The sequence below is a fragment of the Schistocerca nitens genome, chromosome 12, assembly GCF_023898315.1.
Source record: "Schistocerca nitens isolate TAMUIC-IGC-003100 chromosome 12, iqSchNite1.1, whole genome shotgun sequence".
NCBI classification, from domain to species: domain Eukaryota; kingdom Metazoa; phylum Arthropoda; class Insecta; order Orthoptera; family Acrididae; genus Schistocerca; species Schistocerca nitens.
This window is the reverse complement of record NC_064625.1, coordinates 31,401,493-31,426,419: the sequence shown is the minus strand read 5'-3', so window position 1 is coordinate 31,426,419 and position 24,927 is coordinate 31,401,493. Positions and strand designations below refer to the sequence as shown.

The following is a 24,927-nucleotide window of genomic DNA, read 5'->3' as shown; positions in this document are numbered from 1 at the left end:
CCTGTGCGTGACATTTGCTGAGCCAGTGTCTGTCTTAGTCATTAGGAGAAGGGCAGAACGATGACGTAATACCAGGAGTAGGTATTGGGTTCAACTCAGGCTGGGAAGGAGTGGTGATGGCAGGGACATGTAATACACGTAAATGAAGAGTTGAGGCCAGAATATCCACAGGAACTTAAAAAGTTTGTCAGAATGGATAAGCCTTGTTGATCATACATGACATGATGTGTGCAAGTGACACAGTAATGAGGTGATCTATTTCACAATAATGCAATCCCAAAGATGGAAAATGGCTTTCACGGTCCTCTGTCGTCACATCCTGTGCAACTGCTCTGACCATTGTGGCTGTTCTCTCAACTCTGTCCTTCCTGGTATCCTGAAATAATACAGAAGATTCAATCAGATCAAACACATTGGATGCTTTCACCAATTAATGTGATACATACACATATCGAAAGCAAAATTATATGCACATTTGCATAAAACATATAAACTCAGAATTAAACATTCGTAGATGTACCTCATTACAGTACAGCACATTTCTTTGTTGTGTGCTTAAATAAGCATACTTGTACTTTCTTTGTTTCATTCCATTTCTATAACCAGAAGCTGTGATGAGATATTCAGAATTTCTCAATGGCAATACAAAAAAGAGAATTATGATTTGTTTTATTACAGTATTTATAAAAAAATTACCCACTGAATAACATGTAGAAAATCTTGCACAGTAGCCAAAAGATTCCTCAAGAGCTCATGTATTTTTCATCTCCTGACAACATTTGAAAACTGTAACAAGCAGAAAGCCCGCTCGAAATGTTGGTTTCTGCACATGCGTGCATACACCTGTTATACTGCATGTCTGCAGATCGATGGCTGAATAGAACAGTTCCTATTTCTCCCCGGTGGATAAACGGTCTGCTGAAATCACTGGTTCACCCATTTTGCTACTAGGTGGCAGGCCATTTACACCTGACTTATACACATTAGATGTGTCATGTATTACTGGCTTAAAACCTAAAGAAATACCTCCCACAGAAACAACTGTTAAAATTTTAATGAGAAATTGTCAAAGCATTCAGAAAAGAGTGCCAGCATTGGAAACATCCCTGACAAGCAGTGTAGCACACATTGATGCTAAGGCTCAAAATTGACAGTGGTGAGATTTTTGATCAAAGGTTACGTTGGTGGCAAATGCAGCTGGGAATCTTCATCACAGTAGACAAGAAGCTCAAATTCACCGTTCCATGTGAGATAGTTTGCCAAGAGCCAACATCAAGGGTGAGAATAAACTTATAATTACAGCATTGTATCAGTCGTTAGACTCACCACCCTGAGATGTAACAGACAACTTTTGAGGAAACCTGAGATTGATCGTACATTTGTTCCAAAATCATACTGCCATCACTGGTGAAGTCTTTGATTGTCCAGCAATTGGTTGTGAAAGTTATAATTCCGCAGGGGGTTGATGCGATAGGACATCCTAAAAATAATATGAAATGCTTTCTTGTGACAAATATTTTGTAAACCTACTTCTTGTGGGAATATATTAGATCCAATGGCAACAAATAGCCCTGACTTGTGTGAGGAAGTCCACATTGAAATGTAACAATGACCATGAGCTAGCCGTAGCAAACAACAATTATCAAAGTACAAAGGGCAACTAAAACAAATATAAAGATTCTCAGTTCCGTAAGCCAGATAGGAAGGGAGTACTGTCATATCTCAGGGACAAGCTGGGAAGATTTAGTTATGAACAGTAGCAGATAGAGAAACTGCAGGTGGCATTTAGAAGCATAGTTTATCAAGCTCTGAATCGTTATTGTGAGAAGACAGGTGCAGCTGACGCCCACAATTTTGGAGACGTGCCGGTATATTTCCCAAGGAGGCACTGCTACTGGTGGGGTGTACCGAACACAAAGTAAACCGTGGCTGTCAGTATGTTACAGGTACATTGAAAGGGTACTAGGTGTGGAATCCACTGGCAAGTGGCTGTTTCAAGGAGGTGTACAGTGTGAGGGGACCGATATGGCGGAAACCAGAGAAGGCAGTGAACAACCACCACAAACAAAAAATGAGTACAAAGAAAGGTACATAACAGGTAATGGAAGCATATAAAAGAGGAAAAATAGGTGAAGATCCGCTATATAGGCAGTGATGAAAGACATAGACCTATCTTTATACTTTATAAAAAAATAATAAATTCAAAATGCCTTAATTGGTAAAAACGAACCAGTCTCTACTGATAGCACTTCACCAGTGATATCAAAAGACAATACCAGATTTTTCATTAAATAAATACAATTTTAATGAGTCACAGTGTCAAAAAACTAGTTTATGTAAAAATTATTTCAAAAACACTAAATACAACAGGATATGTGCTAAGAAAGCAGCATATCAGTCTTTAGATGTGCAAGGTGGCCATAAGCAGTACGAAAAGATTGTAACAGTGCTGCAGCGTAGGTTGCACTGAGAAATAGTTGCTAAGAACAAATTTAATACATTGCACCAATTCAGAGTGAATTAGCACAGAAGTTAGCCACTAAGGCCACTGTGTGCACAGATTCAAGTTGTCCACCAAATACAATCAGTTGTTCTCATAGTGTAGATGCACACGACTGCACACGAGACTGCTGAGCCTTTTTGGTTCGATCCTTACTGCCATCCCACGTCCAATTTTTGTATCACTCTCTTGTTTGAATTTAGCAAACCAAGTGGAGAACACATTGGGCTACACTGTCTCTGATGGGCCACCTGAATTTGCACATACAAAGGCCTGATTGGCTAACTTCTTCAATACTAATTAACTGAGAAATAGTGCAACATAGTGAATTTATTTCTTAACAATTATTTCACAGCACAGTCTACCCTTAAACACTTTTACAAGCTTTTCAGACTGTTTCTGAGCACCCTGTGTAATTCTTCTTATGTTGAAGTAGTTCATTAAAAGCAACACTGGTTTTGATTGAATAATCATAACAATATGCTAATAAAACCAAAGACACAACATAAATGGGGCGTGTAGTAAATACTGGGTGCCAAAAATGTCATTTAGAGCAAATCAAGAAAATGTGTACAGCAGTTATACAAAACAGTAGAAAAGTTGGGGATCACAACACAAACACAAAAACTATATAGGTTTCATGTCATATATGTTTTCTACGGTATGTCATTAGTTTTAAGAACAAAATGACACAAAATTTGAAGAAAATGAAACTTTCTGTGTGCAGTGGCTTTAACATAAATTACAATACGAGTGCCATCATACCCATTTTCACTCATTTCACAAGGTTCTCCTAAAACCATTTATTCTCCTCATTTACAAACAGAATCAATTTAGCTAAATCCTTTCTCTTTTCTTCTGACAGCCTAGTTTTGTAGTGCAGTGTTTCCAGCTGCACCAATTGTTGAATGTCAGAATGCTTCATGTTCCTCTTCAAGATGTAATATTCCTTGACCTCTTCAGCCACATTCAGAGTTGACCAAATTTACAGTTTCCCTACCTGTTGAACAGTCAGTCTGATCCATTATGCTTTTGAAATTGGTGAAATTCATATTTTTTCAGCAGCTGATTTAATGTCATAAAAATCTCTTTCTTGTGGAACAGTACCTGTGAATGGTGTTGCGCACATAAATTCAGTGATGAGGCTAACTAAATATTTTGGAACTTCACAAACTGTTAGCCTCTTTCATTTCTCAAAGTGACCAAAATGAAAATTGCTGCACATAAAAGAGTGTCTTTTCACCAAAAACTTGTTTTCTATTTTCATAAAATAGTGCTTTTCTCTTAGACAAACAAATGATTCCGTGCGAGTAGTTAATTATAACTTCGTAATCAGAACAACATTTTTTGTCAGTACAAAATTCATTTCAGTAATAATTTAAATGCATTAAAATACTTCAACGTTATTTACATTGATACTAAGCCTCACACTAAATGTTAAAATGACATTAAGGTCTGTCTGACACTTGGGAGCCTCTAGAGTAGTTGTTGTTGTGGTCTTCAGTCCTGAGGCTGGTTTGATGCAGCTCTCCATGCTACTCTATCCTGTACAAGCTTCTTCATTTCCCAGTACCTACTGCAACCTACATCCTTCTGAATCTGCTTAGTGTATTGATCTCTTGGTCTCCCTCTACGATTTTTACCCTCCACGCTGCCCTCCAGTGCTAAATTTGTGATCCCTTGATGCCTCAAAACATGTCCTACCAATCGATCCCTTCTTCTAGTCAAGTTGTGCCACAAACTTCTCTTCTCCCCAATCCTATTCAATACCTCCTCATTAGTTACGTGATCTACCCACCTTATCTTCAGCATTCTTCTGTAGCACCACATTTTGAAAGCTTCTATTCTCTTCTTGTCCAAACTGGTTATCGTCCATGTTTCACTTCCATACATGGCTACACTCCATACAAATACTTTCAGAAACGACTTCCTGACACTTAAATCTATACTCGATGTTAACAAATTTCTCTTCTTCAGAAACGATTTCCTTGCCATTGCCAGTCTACATTTTATATCCTCTCTACTTCGACCATCATCAGTTATTTTACTCCCTAAATAGCAAAACTCCTTTACTACTTTAAGTGTCTCATTTCCTAATCTAATCCCCTCAGCATCACCCAATTTAATTTGACTACATTCCATTATCCTCGTTTTGCTTTTGTTGATGTTCATCTTATATCCTCCTTTCAAGACACTGTCCATTCCATTCAACTGCTCTTCCAAGTCCTTTGCTGTCTCTGACAGAATTACAATGTCATCGGTGAACCTCAAAGTTTTTACTTCTTCTCCATGAATTTTAATACCTACTCCGAATTTTTCTTTTGTTTCCTTTACTGCTTGCTCAATATACAGATTGAATAACATCAGGGAGAGGCTACAACCCTGTCTCACTCCTTTCCCAACCACTGCTTCCCTTTCATGCCCCTCGACTCTTATAACTGCCATCTGGTTTCTGTGCAAATTGTAAATAGCCTTTCGCTCCCTGTATTTTACCCCTGCCACCTTCAGAATTTTAAAGAGAGTTAACGTTGTCAAAAGCTCTCTCTAAGTCTACAAATGCTAGAAACGTAGGTTTGCCTTTTCTTAATCTTTCTTCTAAGATAAGTCATAAGGTTAGTATTGCCTCACGTGTTCCAACATTTCTACGGAATCCAAACTGATCTTCCCCGAGGTCCACTTCTACCAGTTTTTCCACTAGTCTGTAAAGAATTCGCGTTACTATTTTGCAGCTGTGACTTATTAAACTGATAGTTCGGTAATTTTCACATCTGTCAACACCTGCTTTCTTTGGGATTGGAATTATTATATTCTTCTTGAAGTCTGTGGGTATTTCGCCTGTCTCATACATCTTGCTCACCAGATGGTAGAGTTTTGTCATGACTGGCTCTCCCAAGGCCATCAGTAGTTCTAATGGAATGTTGTCTACTCCTGGGGCCTTGTTTCGACTCAGGTCTTTCAGTGCTCTGTCAAACTCTTCACATAGTATCTTATCTCCCATTTCATCTTCATCTACATCCTCTTCCACTTCCATAATATTGTCCTCAAGTACCTCGCCCTTGTATAAACCCTCTATATACTCCTTCCACCTTTCTGCCTTCCCTTCTTTACTTAGAACTGGGTTGCCATCTGAGCTCTTGATATTCATACAAGTGGTTCTCTTTTTTCCAAAGGTCTCTTTAATTTTCCTGTAGGCAGTATCTATCTTACCCCTAGTGAGACAAGCCTCTACATCCTTACATTTGTCCTCTAGCCATCCCTGCTTAGCCATTTTGCACTTCCTGTCGATCTAATTTTTTAGATGTTTGTATTCCTTTTTGCATGCTTCATTTATTGCATTTTTATATTTTCTCCTTTCATCAATTAAATTCAATATTTCTTCTGTTACCCAAGAATTTCTATTAGCCCTCGTCTTTTTACCTACTTGATCCTCTGCTGCCTTCACTACTTCATCCCTCAGAGCTACCCATTCTTCTTCTACTGTATTTCTTTCCCCCATTCCTGTCAATTGTTCCCTTATGCTCTCCCTGAAACTCTCTACAACCTCTGGTTCTTTCAGTTTATCCAGGTCCCATCTCCTTAAATTCCCACCTTTTTGCAGTTTCTTCAGTTTCAATCTGCAGTTCATAACCAATAGATTGTGGTCAGAATCCACATCTGCCCCTGGAAATGTCTTACAATTTAAAACCTGGTTCCTAAATCTCTGTCTTACCATTATATAATCTATCTGATACCTTTTAGTATCTCCAGGATTCTTCCAGGTATACAACCTTCTTTTATGATTCTTGAACCAAGTGTTAGCTATGATCAAGTTATGCTCTGTGCAAAATTCTACAAGGCGGCTTCCTCTTTCATTTCTTCCCCCCAATCCATATTCACTTACTATGTTTCCTTCTCTCCCTTTTCCTACTGACGAATTCCAGTCACCCATGACTATTAAATTTTCGTCTCCCTTCACTACCTGAATAATTTCTTTTATCTCGTCATAGATTTCATCAATTTCTTCATCATCTGCAGAGCTAGTTGGCATATAAACTTGTACTACTGTAGTAGGCATGGGCATTGTGTCTATCTTGGCCACAATAATGCGTTCACTATGCTGTTTGTAGTAGCTAACACGCACTCCTATTTTTTTATTCATTATTAAACCTACTCCTGCATTACCCCTATTTGATTTTGTATTTATAACCCTGTAATCACCTGACCAAAAGTCTTGTTCCTCCTGCCACCGAACTTCACTAATTCCCTCTATATCTAACTTTAACCTATCCATTTCCCTTTTTAAATTTTCTAACCTACCTGCCCGATTAAGGGATCTGACATTCCACGCTCCGATCCGTAGAATGCCAGTTTTCTTTCTCCTGATAACGACGTCCTCTTGAGTAGTCCCCGCCCGGAGATCCGAATGGGGGACTATTTTACCTCCGGAATATTTAATCATACAGTAAAGCTGCATGTCCTCAGGAAAAATTACGGCTGTAGTTTCCCCTTGCTTTCAGCCGTTCGCAGTACCAGCACAGCAAGGCCGTTTTGGTTAATGTTACAAGGCCAGATCAGTCAATCATCCAGACTGTTGCCCCTGCAACTACTGGAAAGGCTGCTGCCCCTCTTCAGGAACCACACGTTTGTCTGGCCTCTCAACAGATACCCCTCCATTGTGGTTGCACCTACGGTACGGCCATCTGTATCGCTGAGGCACGCAAGCCTCCCCACCATTGGCAAGGTCCATGGTTCATAGGGGGGGGGGGGGGAGCCTCTAGAGATGGAAGCAAAATATTGTCATTTTGAGTATATTCCTTTCCTTTGCTGTCTACTTTCTTCCTTTCACTTTCAGCACTACCTTCACCCCTGTCCCTTCATTTTGATGTAGTTTTCCTTTCCCTTTTGCAATATTGTGTATTATTTACATGTAATAATTATTTCTACAATGCCCTATTGTTGCAAATAAACCTCAGAGTTACTTCAGTTCTCAGATATTCACACTGTGCACGCCAGGAGACTAACAGAGATTTGGTGCATGACTAATTATTTGAACATCGTCGTTGGTCTTAGACGCAAGTGTCATCTTTAGACAGCTGTAAACACTGTTTCCCGCTGTTCTGTTGCTTGTATCAGAGTACATGTTACTAGCCTAATGTGCTGTGCTTTGCCCGTGGAGACTGTGTGATCTGCAAAGATTTTTTTTTTTCAATGTTGTTACACCCATTGTTCATGTGTAAATCTACATATTGGACAAACAGTATACCTAGTCTACATAAATTAAATTAAAAGTGCCAGTCTTACACTCAGTACTGAATTCTGTCCTCTCAAACAGATATTCTTATACATGGACTCACATTTAAACATTTTATCTATTTGACCATTAGTAATGATTACTTTGCATAGTAAATACAACAAAAACAATCTTATAGACAACATATATTAGGCATACTGAAAAAGTATTGTATTGAAGATCTTTCTTTCTTTCTTTCTTTCTTCTTCTTCTTCTTTTTTTTTTTAATTTTTTTGCTATACAGTTCTAACAAAGTTAACTCATCATGGTGACTGTTAAATGGCTAATTAAGGCCGTAAAAGCATGGCCTTTTCAAAATGTACTTGTGACCGTAAAAAATTCTTCTTTCATAATAAAAGACATTTAAAAAGTCCTTCATCCCCAGTCTCACACCCTTAGGGGCTGAATTTCCAAAAACTCTGTAACATTTTTCTTTTTCTAACTAAGAAGTCAAATACCAGTTTACATAGCTGTAGCTTTATTAATGTGTTAGTTGTTCTTTAATAATGATTTATTTTTGAAATAAACTTACACCTACTATTGCACCCCCTTTGGGGTTGAAGTTCCTAAAATGCTAAAACACATGTTTTTATTTCTGACCAAGAAATGGAATACCAATTTTCGTTGTTCTAACTTCAAAATTGTCTTAATAGTGACATATTTTTTTAAAAAACCTTCCATTTCCTATTTCACCCCCTTATGGATGGAATTTCGTAAAAGCCCTTCTTAAACGATGCCTACAGTATAATGGCAACAGTATCCTCAGATTTCAACTTTCTTTCCTTAGCAATTTGGGCTGGATGCTTGTGAGTCAGTCAGTCTGTCAGGACATTGCCTTCTATATATGTATGTAGATTGGTCTTAGTTTTTACAGTGGAATTGCAACAATAACTCATTATTTACTTACATGGCACAAATATTCCTGAAATTGTGGTCTAGAGTGATAAATAACACTTTTGACAGCAATACATTTTAATGCAGTATTTAATCATTAAATAGTTAGCATGTGATGAGTGAGAGATAATGTGCAAGATGTTGCGCAAGTAGCTTCACCTTTCACTGCATCACAGAATAACTTCCAGCATGATAGTTTTGCTTGCTTAATTACAGTGCTGTATTTGGCAAAGGCCTCCTGACATTTCTCCCACTGTTTTTTTCCTTCTTGCTACTTTGAATAGTCTTCTTACATGCTTTCTTTGCAATACCACATTGTTGTTCCATCAAGATTCATTTCTGTTTGTGCTCTTCGTGGGGATTGGACAGTTTTCTAAGAATGAGGTGTCACTTCGTTTGTCATTTCCTCAAGATCTTCTGGTGAAGTTAATGTATTCAGATGAGTGTGTGTTTAAGTCTTTCGTATAAAAGTTCATCTGTTTTCCTAGGATTCCTACAGGCCATGGCATGTTTAACTCTGATTTCAGCCTCAAACTTAATATACATGTGATCAGATAAGGATGCTGCAACACCACATGCCATTGTTTGACATAACTGCCCATTGGTATGGACGGCAAAAGTTATGTCAGTTACTTCTTCCCTTCTTCTGTTCCTGAAGTCATGTTCCCCAACCCTATTCAGTATCTCCAAATTGCTCTCGAGAAGATATTCAAGTACGTACTCACCCCCGCTGTTGGTGTCACTGCTTCCCCACACCAGGTAGTGGGCGTTGGCATCACAACCCATGAGCAGCTGTTCATTCAGCTATGAGTAGCTGTCTCTCAGACTCCTCACTTTCTGGGAAAGGGGAGTACTGTCCTAGCAAGGAAGGTAAACCTTTGTGCTTCTGTCCTTACAGTTTTTCACCCTGAAAGTCACTAAGTCTCTTTAGCAAAAGTCCACCATTGGCATTAATGATTTTCCATTTTTGACTTAAATGCATGTTCTGGAGTTTTTTAGATTTCTAGCGTAAATCAACTTTCGCTCACTTCTTCTGAGGCTGGATATTCCTTTTTATATATATATAAATTGGGATACTGGATCAATGTCTCATCCACCTCCTGTCTTCCCAGGAGATGACTCAGGTACAACCTTGTGTTTCATTACCCTCCAATCTTCTGTCAAGATCTTACAGTTCTGTGCCCATACTTTCTTGAACAGGGACTTTGGTGGAGCATCCTTAAGAAGTTTTGGGACTCAAATTGATATCTTTGTGATCTTGAGGAGTTCAGCTGATGTCTTGATCAGCATTGTTGCTTCCTCATGTAGAAATACCTTTGCTGCTCTCCTTAATCCAATCCACTGTTCCCATTCCACCACTGACGAAGATTGGAGCACCTTTGTCCAGATAGACCCTCCTGAATTTGAGGCCTGGACTTTTGTCCCTCCCAATTTTCTCAAAGAGGACCATATGAACTAGCTCCTCCCACTGTGAGGTGATGTTGACCAGTGTTTACATCTGTTAGATGACCACCTTCTTAAAATCTGAGACTGCAGTACTGTTTCCCTGTTTCTTACCTCAGCTTTTTCTGAGTTGTTATCTTGTTCATTTTGAAATGGTTTGTGGGTTTGTCACTGCTTGCATCTTTCAGATTGAAGTTGGTCTGAAACGGAAATTTTATGCTGTATCTGCAGTGCTTCTTCTTCAGAGAGACAATTTTGGAAGGAGGTATTCAGTGCTTAATTTTGGTTGGAATGCATCAGAATAGTGTTCTGGCACCTCCCAGGGATTTTTTTTTTTTAAATTGGTGGAACAAGTTGGTGCTGGAGATTTAAAATAGTGCACGTGTGATAAATCACAATATGACTACAATTGTGCACATGTGTATGTATGTGTGTCTCTACAGTGTACCCAAGACAAGTTGAACTTCATTCTGAGGTTGTGACTGGTGTTGACTGGCTTCTGTTTACAACTGTTTACTACTTACCACTATCTGAGAGATCTACAGCACAGCGAAGATAAGCTGAGCTTATTTTCTGTGACATTATGAATTTTGAAAAGGTGCTCCTCATGTGTAACTTAACAATGACATACAATTTTTGATTGGAAAAAATATGTTGGGGATAAATATCTGAACTTACCATTTTTCATGTTGGAGGCATCCAGCTCATCAATGTTGACAAATCTGGAAAGATACATTGGTCCATACCTTTTAGTATGTGTCACTGCAATTAATTAAGAATTGTTTTTTGACCACATAATGTCTGGATAGCTTTACCAAATGATGTATTAACTGCAGAATGTTCTGGTTGGCTTCATTTATCGAAGTTTATCTAGTTATTCACTGTAGGATATTTAAAGATACTGCTGCTCCAGAAATATCTAACAAGGGCCATGATCCATTAATTGCTGAAACAATATGTTACATGTTCTGTTTATTTGATGATGCACTTTCTGAGTTGCTTATTAAGTACAGATAAATTCTCATTATTGTGAATGCAGTACACTTTTTTTACTTTACAGGGAGTGAAGCAACCACCCAAAATACTGATATCATCCATGAAAGTAAGTAGCAGACTTATATATGTAAAGTGTGCTTTTAATTCTTCTGCAACACATGCAAGGGAACACAGCTGTGACCTATTGAATTAAATTTATTTCAGGACAAGCGTGCATATGTCAAAATGATCATGGACCTGGGTGGCATTGTGTCATATAAATCTGTCTTTGATCCCACAACAACGCATCTCATTTGTTCCAGGCCAGGATGGTATAAAAAGACAGCATGTTGTAACCTATTGCTTTGTATTGCATCTGGAAAATGGATATTACACAAGAGCTTCATAGATGCAAGTTGCCGAGCAGGTACTTTTGTTGAGGTAAAAGAATCAGCATTTTCAGCCACTCGTTTGAAATAATAGTTTTTGGAAGAGAATTTATATTGATCCATTATTGTGTGTGTTCCTCGTAATCTGCTAATCAGCATGATTAAGTAAAATATCTCTGCTTGTGTCTGTATATGTGTGGATGGATATGTGTGTGTGAGCGAGTGTATACCCGTCCTTTTTTCCCCCCTAAGGAAAGTCTTTCCGCTCCCGGGATTGGAATGACTCCTTACCCACTCCCTTAAAACCCACATCCTTTCGTCCTTCCCTCTCCTTCCCTCTTTCCTGATGAGGCAACAGTTTGTTGCGAAAGCTTGAATTTTGTGTGTTTGTGTGTTTGTTTGTGTGTCTATCGACGTGCCAGCGCTTTCGTTTGGTAAGTCACATCATCTTTGTTTTGAGATATATTTTTCCCGTGATTAAGTAAATAATAATACATGTGTCAGTTTATTTGTAGTGGATGTCAAAGCAACAAATTTTTACTAGATATTGAGAATGAAAAGCAGTAATTTTTTTTCTTAATAATTATTGTGAAGACCATTTAGATAACTGTCAATTGATAACATACCTAGAGCTTTGTGACTTTCCTGTCATGAAATCAGTGTGCTGTGTGAATGCAATTAGGTTGAATTTTTCAGGTAACTTTTTTAAGTTGGACTGAAATCAAGCACCTGAATTGTAAGCTGCATTCAACAGGTTTAACATTGCTTTGAAAGACATTTTAAATACACACACACATGGAGAATAGTGTCTGGCCACTACAGAGAACATCAGGCTACAACCTAGACTTTTACAAGAAAATAAATAAAAAAGACTGCCCATTGGAAAGAGTGAGACCTAGGCAATTATTTGACAATAAAGGTTTTGGCCTCCTAGACTTGCACCATTGGAATGAAAACTACAGCATTCCTCTAAGTACTACCAAAATAACTTACTCTTTAAGTGTGTACATAAAGGCTTTTTTTTCTCTCAGTCCAGGCAAGATGAACATTCCTCCAGTGTTGCAAAATGCTCATATTAAACTACAGGAAATACTTCCAATAGGTGAGAATATTCAGATATTAGTGGACAACAGTAGATGCATTCATAGCAAAGTGCCCAAGTTGAAAACTTACAGAAATCACAAAGTTCTCTTTCTGAGTGACTGACAGTACTCAGATATTTGGTACAAACCACTAAAACAGTCTCCATGGGATAAGAGATGATGTTAAGGGTGTCGATAATTAAAGTTCATTTTTCAAAACTCTGTAGAAAGGGAACCACTGTTTAGAATGACATCAAATTTGAACAGCATGTTATTAATGTAGGTGGAAATGTCATGGAACACAAAAAGGTTTTAACAAAAATTTTGGCAATAGATGACACTGTAGGTGTCTTAACATAAATGAGATCAACTACAGATGACAAATGGATCACAATATGATGGCCATGGTTTGAGTTGCATTTCTCCATCCATACTGTTCAATGTGCATGACTGCACAAGTTTGGTAGTCAACAGTTGTGGTATTGTTAGTTGGGTAAGTCCATCCACCATGGCAAGGTAATATCACATCAGAGGGAATATCGGTTTTTAATCCTCCTGGGGCAAACACTGCAAAAAATTCAAAAGGACATTGGTTTCTAATTGTTGCGAAACTGGCACAAGACATGTTCAATATGCTGTCCTCCATTTTGTGCCACTAGTTGCAATTAAGAAACAGCATGTTTCACAACAGATCAAATTGTCTGCAGGGGGTCACATTCAGAGTGTGTTGTGCAATGCATGCTTTCAATTCAGCTACTTTTGTGATAGGAGAACTGCACAAAACATCTTTCATATAATCTTCGTTGATCCATTATGGACCATCTTTCAGGTAACCCCACAGCCAGAAGTCATACAGATTAAGATCAGGTGATCTGGATGACAAGGCTGTACAGAAATGATGGCTGATGATTCTAGCATTTCCGAAATACCTCTGCAGCAGCTACTTCACTGGCTGTGCAATGCATAGAGTGGTGCCATCTTGCATAAAAAAGACCCTACCCACACATCCACACTGTTGAAGGGTTGGAATGACATTGGTGCACAAAAGGCTCTGACAGCATTTACCACTGACTGTACAGGTAATGGGACCCACAGGAGTCATCTCCTTGAAAAAATACAGCTCTATGATAAATGATGCCATCAACCTGCATCATACGGTCACCTATGCAGAATGAAGTGGTACTGGCTGGTGTGTGTGTGTGTGTGTGTGTGTGTGTGTGTGTGTGTGTGTGATTTTCCATTGGCCATATTCTGTAATTCTGCATAGTGACATGTCCTTGGAAATGGAAATGAGCTTTGTCTGTCCACAGAATGTTCCATTGAAATTCATTGTCCAATTCCATGCAAGCAGGACATTCCAGAGCGGTTGTTTCTCTTGCTGGCAGGTCAGCAGGAAGTAAGTAACTCATGAACATGGGTTATTTTAAGTGGATACCAGTGCATGGTGTTTCATAGGATTTTATGCCCCACACAAGCATGTCCAATGTTCAGGCAATTCCCCATGCACTGCATGTTTCCACACCGCCGCTTGACCTCCCCTGCAGTGCTGCGGCCACATCTTCGACAGAAATCGGATTGACTGCTATCTGTCATCTGCCATGTTGCACTTCAAAAGAGTCTGTCTTTTCTAATTTTGTAGTCATTTTCTCCAGAACCTAAGCAGAACAGCCCTTATTCTTGTAAAAGATCTTTACAAGCAGTGTGGGATGTGTTATGGAGACAGTAATATCAGGAGTCTCAGACACAAACTGGGGAAAAGACGTGTATCACGCGTCTGTTGGTGTGCAAATTCTGACACTTACAGTGCCATTAATTGGTCAAATTTTCATTTTTTTTTTTACCCATGACGTTTCCCCTGTGTGAATAGTACGCCGTTAAAATTTGAAGACATTCTGAGCAGTGGTTCTCTTTCTACAGTATTTTGAAACTGGAACTTTATTTATGGACACCCAGTATTTGTAACAGTAAACCAATATCTTAAATCAAGTGAAGCAGAAGTTGAGTCTATATGTGAAGTGATTTGAACATGAGTAGCTATCAGGTACAAATTAAAATTTGTAACTATCATCCTGCATATTCTAACTTGCCTCTACAATATTCAGATTATTAATACTTTTCAAATTTTTTAATTTTTTTTTACTTTGCTCATGTGTGCATAAGAGATGTATGTTAGAATAAATAAGTGCAGGTAGAAAAATAAAGTTAATGGTTTGTACTTAACTTGCAGTGCCAATTTACAGATATATAAATTATTGATTTCCTCGCCTTGTAGTGGTACGATCTTCTTGTAACAGGAAGTCTGGTTTCAATTTTAAAATATGTACAATAAAATAATGTAGATATTGCAGGCAAATTTGTTGTCACATCAATTTTTAATAAGCATTAGAAATTACACTTCTTCCAGCCAGCACAAATCATCATCTTTCAATGTATAGAAACTGACCAGTTCTTAGCAGCATACCATAACAACTTTACAATGCAGCATTTCATAACAGAGTGACCTGCAATATGACAACTCACATTTCTATTGAAAGATGCTGCTGTTGCATATCAATTTTGTACATGCAGAGAAACTTACATATGATTAATTATTCATGTAGAAAAGTCTTTTGACTTATTTTTAAAAACAGTTATGGAAACATTAAACACAGTCATAATGATTTTAAATGTCAGTACCTTCAAATGCAATTATTATTTTGAAATATATAAAAAAATATAAACAATACAGGAAAATACAGATTAGTGCATACTGTAAAGAAGACATGTTAAGTTGCACAATTAAAAGACACTTACATGAAGCTTTTGGCTACAGCCTTCATCAGTAAAAGAGAGACACACATCATTCACACACACATTCAAGCACACCTCATGCACCCCTGACTGCCAACTCCAATATCTCAGGCCAGAATCTTGGCTGGAGTAGGCATGAGGTGTGCTTGCTTGTGTGTATGAATGATGTGTGTCTCTCTTTTACTGATGAAGGCTGTGGCCAAAAGCTTCATGTAAGTGTCTTTTAATTGTGCCTGTGTGCAACTTAGCATGTCTTCTTTACAGTAAGTAGCAATCTGACTTTTTCTGCATTGTTGATATTTCTACTGGAGTTCCCACTGTTCAACCAAAAATATAAAAATGATTATGTTTTCTGATGCATTATAGGTTATATTCATGTTTTCTGTTTATAAATATATAATACAATTTTAGTTGTGTTGCCAAAATTACACTAAATGCAAAATTATAATTTGTGTACTATTGGATCCCATTATCAATTAATCATTTGTATCATATTCTACAATATGTGACAAAATAAGGTGCACTGACCAGTTCTATTACAACTCTTGTTGCAGAACTAACTGGGGATTTCATAAAGAATCCAAATTCAATAGAATGTATGCTCTAAAAGATTTTTTTTCTAATTTTCATCTTGTTTTCAATACAGTAATCTATTTGCATGTAACACATACATAAAAATTTCAAATTCTTATTTAGTCTTGAATTCACTTGAATTTATTGTTCAGAGTATTATCTTGGTTGTTCCCTTTACACTGATGTAATTAACTTTCATTAGGATTGTAGGGATGACTGCCTCCTACGCTGTCGAGGAAAGCTTGTGGTGGAGGGGAGGATCCAGTTATCCATACAACACATTCTCCACTCCCAAAAATTATCTCAACCTTAACCTACAATAACCCACTGTTCCCACACCCTCCACAGTTTCCACCTGCTCTATCCTACCACCACCTCCCAGTTCATGGTCCCTCACCTCCATTGTGCAGCACTGTCTACACCTCATCCACCAGTCTTTCCAGCTCTCTGCTCCTCTCCTTTTCTGCTCCTCCATACGCCCCCCCTCACCCTCCTTCCCCCCTCCCCCCCCCAACCACCACCACCACCACCACCACCACCACCACCACCACTCCTCCCCCACAGTCCCCAGATGCTGCACCCAGAAAAGAACTCCTTTGACGACTTCACTTTCAGTTTTCACATATAAAATTTGGAGGCGTTACTTTTCAGCACACCCTTGTATTACAGAACTTTGATGAAATATAAACTCGATTGGACCCAGGTAAACAATAGCAGAACTTAACAAGCTAGCACTTACTTTTCTTAAAAATGAGATCATTTTTTTACCAACTGTAATTTTAACTTGCAACTAAGACTCTTAAAGAATAATAAATGTTGCATAACACAAGTACTATTGTGTGGAATGGAGGCACAGATACTTAATAAGACAACAGTGAAGAAGATTGAGACACTCCAAATGTGGCTGTATCAATGAGTGTTAAGACTTCCTGGACACAAAGAATATATTCTATGGTGAACTGATAAGGATAAGGAACTGAAGAACACACTAAAAACCAGAAAACTAGAGTATTTTGGCCAAATCAAGAGAGGAGAAACATACAATATTCTAAGTCATACTGGAAGGAAAAATTGTAGAGAAAAGATCAATAGTAAGAATATAAACATTGTGGCTACAGAATCTGAGAGAGTGGTTTGGAGTGCTTAGATTCACTAAGTCAAAAACAAATACAGTTTCTTATTGCATTTGCTCTGACCATGACAGGAACAGTATGTGTATGATGTGCATTTAGTAAAAGTAATAAGAGTTTTTATTTTTTTTTATTTTCTTTGAATGCGCCAGGTTGGTTGTGAAATAAAAACCACAACTGAAACCCAGTGAAGCTTTGCATAAATGTATTGTTATGCAGTGTCTCTAGTATACCCCTCTATCACAGCATGTCGCACTTTTCATTTATGAGTGCTCATTGAACAATAAAGATATCTAGACAATAGTGTCTCCCGTCAAGTGTGGAATGCTGGCTGAGGGGTTTTCACCTGTTTTCATGCACCTCACACAAATATAAATTTCACGCTTTCTGTTCTTCATGTCGATGCTCGGCCGCACACTGCAAGGGCAATGAAGACATTCCTGCAGCATTTCCAATGGAAAGTGTTGGATAACCCACCATACAGCCAAGACTTGGCTTCCTCTGAAATCACATGCGGCTGCCTTCTATGACAAGGGTATTGAAATCATAAATCCCTCATAAAAATATGGCATGAGGAACATTGGCCTGTCAAACTATGATGAGAAGTAGAAATATATACTATCATCCAATGTTTCTGAAAACAAGGCTACTAGTTTCACTGCTTCCATAGCATCTTCATCAGGCTGCTATATAATTATAAAAAATGCTCAAAGCAATAAAGTATAAAATAAGTTCAGTAATACAATAAAATTGGTATATCAAATAGATACAAGTAAATAACCATGAACTAAAAAAAAATATGAACATTAGTAGCTCATAGTCACAAGGTATGAGTATATCAGGTCTGTTAAGACGACTATGGGACACATGGTGTCATTATTTTGCTACACCCCACTACAATAACACCATTGTGTTTCACAGTTGTCTTAACAAACTGATGTACTTGCACATATGTCTATGAATTGCTGTTGTTCATATTATTTTTTGTTCATAATTATATACTTGCATTTATTTGATGTAACAGTTTTATTGTATTACTGAACTTTTTTATACTTTACTGTGTTAAGTACTTTTTGTACCTATATAAGGACCTGAGGAAGAAACAACTTATGCACTGAAACTAGTAGTCTGAATAAAGTTTCCAAAAAATGGGTGATGATATTTATACAACGGGATATTGAAAAGTTTGCACCTGTCTACGTCATATGGCTAAAAAAAAAAAAAGTCAGAGTGATGACTATGATAAGAAGTAGATCGAGAGTGTAGCTAAATGTAGGAAAAAGAACATCTTTGATTTCCACTGTGGCTTCCATTTTACAATCAATTGGTGGCTGGAAAAAAATGGCCCTCATATTATCACAAAAAATTGCGTCAGTAAGATTTTCACTTTAACTGTTGAAACATGTTGTAGTTTCTACAATGTTCGAATAATGTTACTGGAATGTCTGTTGATTAAAAACTATTTCACGGTTTTACAGGAAGAGGAATATGAGTTTGGAAACCCCAAAGCAGAAAAACTGTGGGGCAAGCTGCAACCCAGAAGTATGCAAATGGCACTGGCAAAGGCAGGTTACAGGTGGAGACGTAAACTGTGTGGCGGTAACAGTGGGCCTTTCACCGGCATGAGGGCCATCGTATGCACAAAACAGAAGAAGGCAGTTCTTCTTGCCCAGGTTATCAAGGCAGGAGGTGGAGAGGTGCTGGACATCAGGCAAGTTCTTTGTTTCCACCTCTGATGTATGAATCTTCCAAAATGGTCCTCTCAGGCTACACACTAGAGCACTGCATCTGCTTGAGTAGCATCTGTCTACATTAAGGCTGGACAATAGCAGCTTGGGAGCCACTTTGTTGAAATGGAGGTTAGCAGAGGGCCACACCATTTAAAATGTTTGCATTCATTAGTTGCATTTCTATTTTAGAAAAGGTCAATTCTTCATTGAACACACTACATTCATCACTGATTTTAGGTTTTTTTGGAAGTTTGTGGTTTCAATAAAGTTGGGCATTTATATATTTACTGTTGCACAAACAATATGCAAATAAACCAGATTAACTGGAAAAGTGCCGTGCATCATACTGTGGCTGCACATCGTGTTGACACTCGGCTCGGTGGCTGATGGGAGCGAGCATAAATGGGAAATGTTTTTACTCTCAACCCCATCAGCCACTGCACCGAGCGCAAACATGATTTGCACAAATAGTATCTACACTGCACATGTGTACTGATGTGGCTGTCCTAGTGGAGATCGGCCATGCACGGGAAGGAAATCTCAGTTCAAAGCAGATTTTTCTGACTCTCAGTGGGCCACACAAAAACCCTTAGTGGGCCACATGTGGCCTGTGGGCCACTATTTGCCCACCCCTGATCTGTATCACACACTATGCATGTTCACAGCTGGCAGTTCCCTGACTCGGTATCATGTGGCACTCACTCCCCGTATGCTGGAGAACAGCCCATGCAGCTAGAGGAACATAAGTGCTACGAGGGGGTAAAAAAATAAATAAATAAATAAATCATCATCATCTTGGACAGTTTCCAGCCACTGGCTGGGTCTGTCGGGAACACAAGCCTCTCCATCGTGTTCTGTCTTTCCACCATTCCCCCTCTTCCACCTTCGTCCAGTTCTCTCCTCTTCTTGTCACACATTCCTTCACTCCCTTCACCCATCTATCTCTTGGTCTTCCTCTGGGTCTCTTCCCCTCCAGTTGCAGATCAAACATCCTCTTTGGAATTCTTCCCTCATCCATTCTCTTCATGTGTCCATACCACTGCAGTCTTGATTTTTCTATCCTGTCCTGTACTGGTTCCTCCTTTAGTCTTTCCCTCACATACACATTTTGCAATCTGTCTCGTCTTGTTACACTCAACCTGCTCCTCTGGAACTTCATTTCACTAGCCTGTATTCTACTTTTGTCGCTTTTGTGCATTATCCATGTCTCACTTCCGTATGCCAATATGGGGACAAAGTAGGTTCGGTATATAATTCCCTTGGATTTCTGTGGCACCTCCTTGCTCCAAATAAGCCCCCTAATGCATTTGTAGAACTGCCCTGCTTTTCTGCACCTTTCATTTATTTCCATTGCGTTTCCCCCCTTACTTTCAATCATGCTTCCCAGGTACTTGAAGTTCTCTACCACTTGTAGTTTTTCCCCTCCACAAGTTATATCCACATTTGGCCTATTCTTCTTCCTTTTTGTGACAATTATTTCACTTTTCTTTGCAGAGAAATGCATTCCATTTTGTGCTGCCGTTGCCTCCCATGCATCTAACTGCTCTTGCACCTCCTTCTCGCAATTTCCCCATAACATCAGGTCATCGGCAAAAAGCACTGCTTTCATTTTATGATCTCCAATTGCATCTGATACTTGCTGTAGGATTTCATCCATAACAATAATAAACAATAAAGGCGAAAGTGCACTTCCCTGTCGCAGCCCATTTTCCAGCTTGAACCATGCTGTACATTCCCTCCCCATTTTCACACAACTCTCACTTCCCTCATACATTTTTCTGACTTTTCGTGTTATCTCTTCATCTATCCCTTTTGTGTTCAGCACATCCCAGAGCTTGTCCCTACAGATACTGTCATACGCCTTCTCAATATCTAAAAAGGCCATGATTAAGTCCTTCCCGTACTCATAGTGCCTTTCCTGCAGTTGCCTTACCGCAAATATGAGGTCCGTTGTTGATCTTCCCGGTCTGAAACTGTACTGCTCCTCTTGCAGTCTACTTTCAGTACTGCTTCTTATTCTCTTCTCCAGGATCTTTTCATAGATTTTTCCACAGTGGCATAGCAGGGTGATTCCTCTGTAGTTCTCACATCTTTTATCCCCTTTCTTGAAGATCGGGACTATAATTCCCTTCTTCCAATCCTCAGGAATTCTGTTCTCCTTCCACACCACCCTCAGCACTCTGTATAGCCACTGGGTTCCTACTTCTCCTGCTGCTCGTATCATATCCACTGTTACTTCGTCCCAACCTGGTGCCTTGCCCCCTTTCATCCTCTTTATGGCTTCTTCCACTTCATTCCAAGTTAGATCATCAATTTCCCCACTATTATAATCGTCTGCTGCCTTAGGCTCTCCATCGCTGTTAGTTACCCGCTTGGCGGCATTCAACAGATCTTCAAAGTACTCCTTCCAAATCTTTTTGAGCTCATGAATTTCCTCCACAACTCTTCCATTATTATCCATGATCCTCAGGCACTCACTTCTGTCGTTCCTCTTATTTCTTACCATGGTGTAAAGTACTTTTTTGTTCCCTTCACTGTCCTCTTCTAACATTCTTGTCCATTTTTCCATCCACTTCTTCTTCTCCGCCCTTACTATGGTCTGTGCCGCTTTCTTGCTTTCCTTATATTTTACCCTAGCTTCCTCTGTTCGGGTCTGGAACCATTCTCTGAAGGCTTTGTTCTTTCGAAGTACTGCCTCTTTACATATGTTGTTCCACCATGGGGTTTCCTTACTTCTCCTCTTTGTGCTAGTTCTTCCGCACACAGTCTCAGCTGCCTCAACTAGAGCCCTCTTAAAATCTCCCCATTCTTCTTCCACTGTTCTCTGATCTTCCGTTGGCAGCTTCTTCCTGATCAGTGTCTGGTACTGGGTCCTCCGTTCATCCTCTTTCAGCCTCCATTCTTCAACCTTTTCTCCTGTATATGTGTTGCCATCCTATCTTTTTTCTCTCTCAGGCTGGCTACCAACAGCCGATGGTCACTGCCTAAGGCCTCAGATGGAATGACCTTAACATCTGTGAGGCTGCTCATCATCTGCCTATCCACTAGTACATAGTCTACTACTGAAGTTTGGGACCAGTCTCCACTGTACCAAGTTATTTTGTGGCTACTTCTCTTCTTGTACCAGGAATTTGCGATCGCCAGCCCATTCCTCTTGCAGAATTCCAGCAACAATTTTCCTTCTCTATTTCAGTTCCCCCAGCCCTCTGGTCCCATTATCTCCTCGAATCCTTTCCTGTCTGTGCCAACATGTGCATTGAGGTCCCCTATTATAATCTGATTACCTCCATTTAGCTGCTTTTGCATGTCATTTTCAAATTCCTCCTTCTCCTTTTTTGTACACCCCATCTGTGGGGCATATGCTTGGATGATTTCAATGCTTTTTCCTTTCATTCGTACTCTGGCTTTTATCATTCGATCATTGATACCTTCCACCTCCTCCTGCAGACCCTCTCTGACCACTATTGCCACTCCATTTCTTCCCCTCTCATTCCCTATCCAGTACAGTTTACATCCTTTACTTAGTGGTTTTTCACCAACTCCTCTCCACCTAGTCTCAGCAAGTCCCAAGATGTCCAATTTCCTCCTTTCCATCATTTCTACAATTTCTTCTAACTTCCCAGTTAGAGTCCTTACGTTTAAGGTGCCCAGTCGTAAACCATTTCGTAATCCTTTTCCATTGCTTGGTCGGTTTCCTTTAAATCCGTTCCGTGATCCGAGGCATGTTCCCTTTTTAAAAGCAGTTGATTTATCCACTACTGGCTTGCTAGGCCTATCGGAGCTTCACCAGAGCCCCATTAGCCGTCACGTTTCAGGGTTCCCATAGGGCCTTCCCAGCTACCGTAGCGGTCCTGGGGCACACGAAGTCCCCGCTGTACATCGCCCCTATAGGCAGTCCCCTACTTTGTGCCGTTGCCCATCTCCCACGACTTGGACGAGGGGTTGGACTTATGGGAGACAAATAAATAAATAAATAAAATAATAATAATAATAATTGCTGCGGGTGGAGCTTATGAAAAAAGTCGAATCATCATACAAACCTTTTATTTGGAAGTTTTAAGAAGATTGTGAAACAGTGTTCATCAAAAAAGATCCAATTTGTGGCACTCAGGAGACCGGTTCTTCTGCCATGACAACGTATCTGCACATACAGCCATCTCTGTTAAGACAGTTTTTGGCCTAAAATGGCATGGTTCCACTGACCCATGCACCTTAGACCTGGTTCCATGAGACTTTTTCTTATTTCCACACATAGAAAGGGATATGAAAGGACACAGATTTGGTGGCATTGAATAAGTCAAGAAAAAAATGAGGGAGGAGCTGTCAGCTATTTCTAGAGATGACTACAAAAAAATGTTTGGAGCACTAGAAGCACTGATGGGACAAATGTATTAGTTGTAATGGAGAGTATTTTGAAGGAGATAAGTTTCTTTTGTAAATGATAGGAAAAGATATAGCTTTTAAAAAATAGCTCCTTCCTTTTCTGTGTATACTCCCTCATATACACATTTGTCACAATGTAATGCCACTAATGAGCCTGACAACCATTCGTGAATGCATTCACAGGGTGTATATGACCTGGGACAACCAGGGGATCTGGGCTAAACCACGGAATTTTTTTCATCCAGGGGAAAACTGGGAAAAACCTGGGAATTTTTTAGAATTCTGGGAATTTTTCATTGTTTTAGTTTTCCTGCAACCTGTTAGAAATAGGTTAGTTTCAGTAGTTGGCAGAGAGCACCAGATAACAGGCACCACCGAAATTCCACATCTATGATGACGCAGGAAGCCCGTCTGTTCATACATCTAGAACATTAAAAGATCTTACATAATGCCATAAAAAGCAAAAAGACATCAGAGGATACTCCAAGAGTATTGGAATTTCATGAACCATACTAAAATGTGCAAATTTGTATGCCCAGATTCCCAACGAAGAAGGCCTTTAACTTCCATCTGGCTACTTTTAAACTATGTGAACCATTCATAACACCAAGTACACTAATCACTGTAGCCTTCCTTCATCATTTAGTTTATCTCTGTAAAGGTTTTCTTGAGTTTCACTCAAAATTTAATGCAGATGTGTTGCTCCTCTAACTCTGCCATCTCGAAATTCACAAACTGTGCGACACAATGTTCTACTCAACACAACACTGAACAATAACTAAATGACATACCAGTACTACAATGAAACTTCCGGTGCATACACATTAAACACAGGCGGGTGCATGTATGCTAACCACATTTTGCTGCAACACAACATTGGCGAGAAATTATGAATGTTCCAGAATTTCTTGAACAGGCATTCGAGTCCCAGTCCAGCACAAATTCTCATTGTTGTCATTCCCTTATACAGCTGATTGTTATTCATATTCACAACTGAAAATACATCTCATGTTTTAATTCAGGAAGGTCATAATAAAATTAATGTTGTAACTGACCCATTGTAACTGGATCAAGCACTGTACTCATAGAACTAACCTATCTGGCTTCAGTAAGTAAAACAGAAACAGAGAAATAATTGTTCACTAGAGAGAAAGTGGAAATTACAACAATAATAAATTGTAGCCCCAAGATAGCAGGAAACACACATACATGATAGCAGGCAAGGAGTGAACAGTTTTATCTTCTTGTTGTTGGTCTCAACTTGTGGCATTTTCAGTGGGTGTTGCTCTGTAAATAATAAGAAACAAGTTGTGCAGAATATGGTTAGCAAATGATCCTAGTGGTCAAATGGGCCCAAACTTTCCTGTAGGTAACCAAATTCGGTACAGTATCTGGTGTTACTTGAACTATTATGTAACTCACACTGCAAGTGACATGCAGGAAATGGCAAACTGTTTCCAATGGAAAGCTATCACTCTGCTTAAAATTCTACAGTTTTGTCAAACAGTGGATAAAATATCTTAAAACCCTGCCCTTAATGTAAATAGACAAACGCCTGTAGTATTTGACCAAATTTGTAATAAGAATTCTCTTATGGCATATATGCAACACTTTTTCTTAATTTAGGTTATTTGTTTTTATGCAGAACAGTAAGTAGATCATTTTGATGTAGCAGTTTATAAACTATTTACTGAACATGTAACATGTCTAACACACATTTACTGGAAAAAGAAATGTTATTCTGGATGCATTTTCTTTCACATTCTGAT

General features: G+C 39.0%; 1 protein-coding gene across 2 annotated transcripts in view; it reads left to right on the top strand.

Moving 5' to 3' along the window:
* LOC126215331 (DNA topoisomerase 2-binding protein 1-like) overlaps nucleotides 1-24,927 on the top strand; it is a 121,155-nt gene that overhangs the window by 82,383 nt on the left and 13,845 nt on the right. Inside the window, exons 7-9 of one of the 2 annotated variants that reach the window (XM_049942013.1) lie at nucleotides 11,167-11,208; nucleotides 11,307-11,522; nucleotides 18,524-18,756. In XM_049942013.1, the coding sequence (XP_049797970.1) occupies nucleotides 11,167-11,208; nucleotides 11,307-11,522; nucleotides 18,524-18,756 (491 nt within the window). The remainder of the gene's footprint in view (nucleotides 1-11,166; nucleotides 11,209-11,306; nucleotides 11,523-18,523; nucleotides 18,757-24,927) is intronic. The other variant, XM_049942014.1, reaches the window with a different exon arrangement.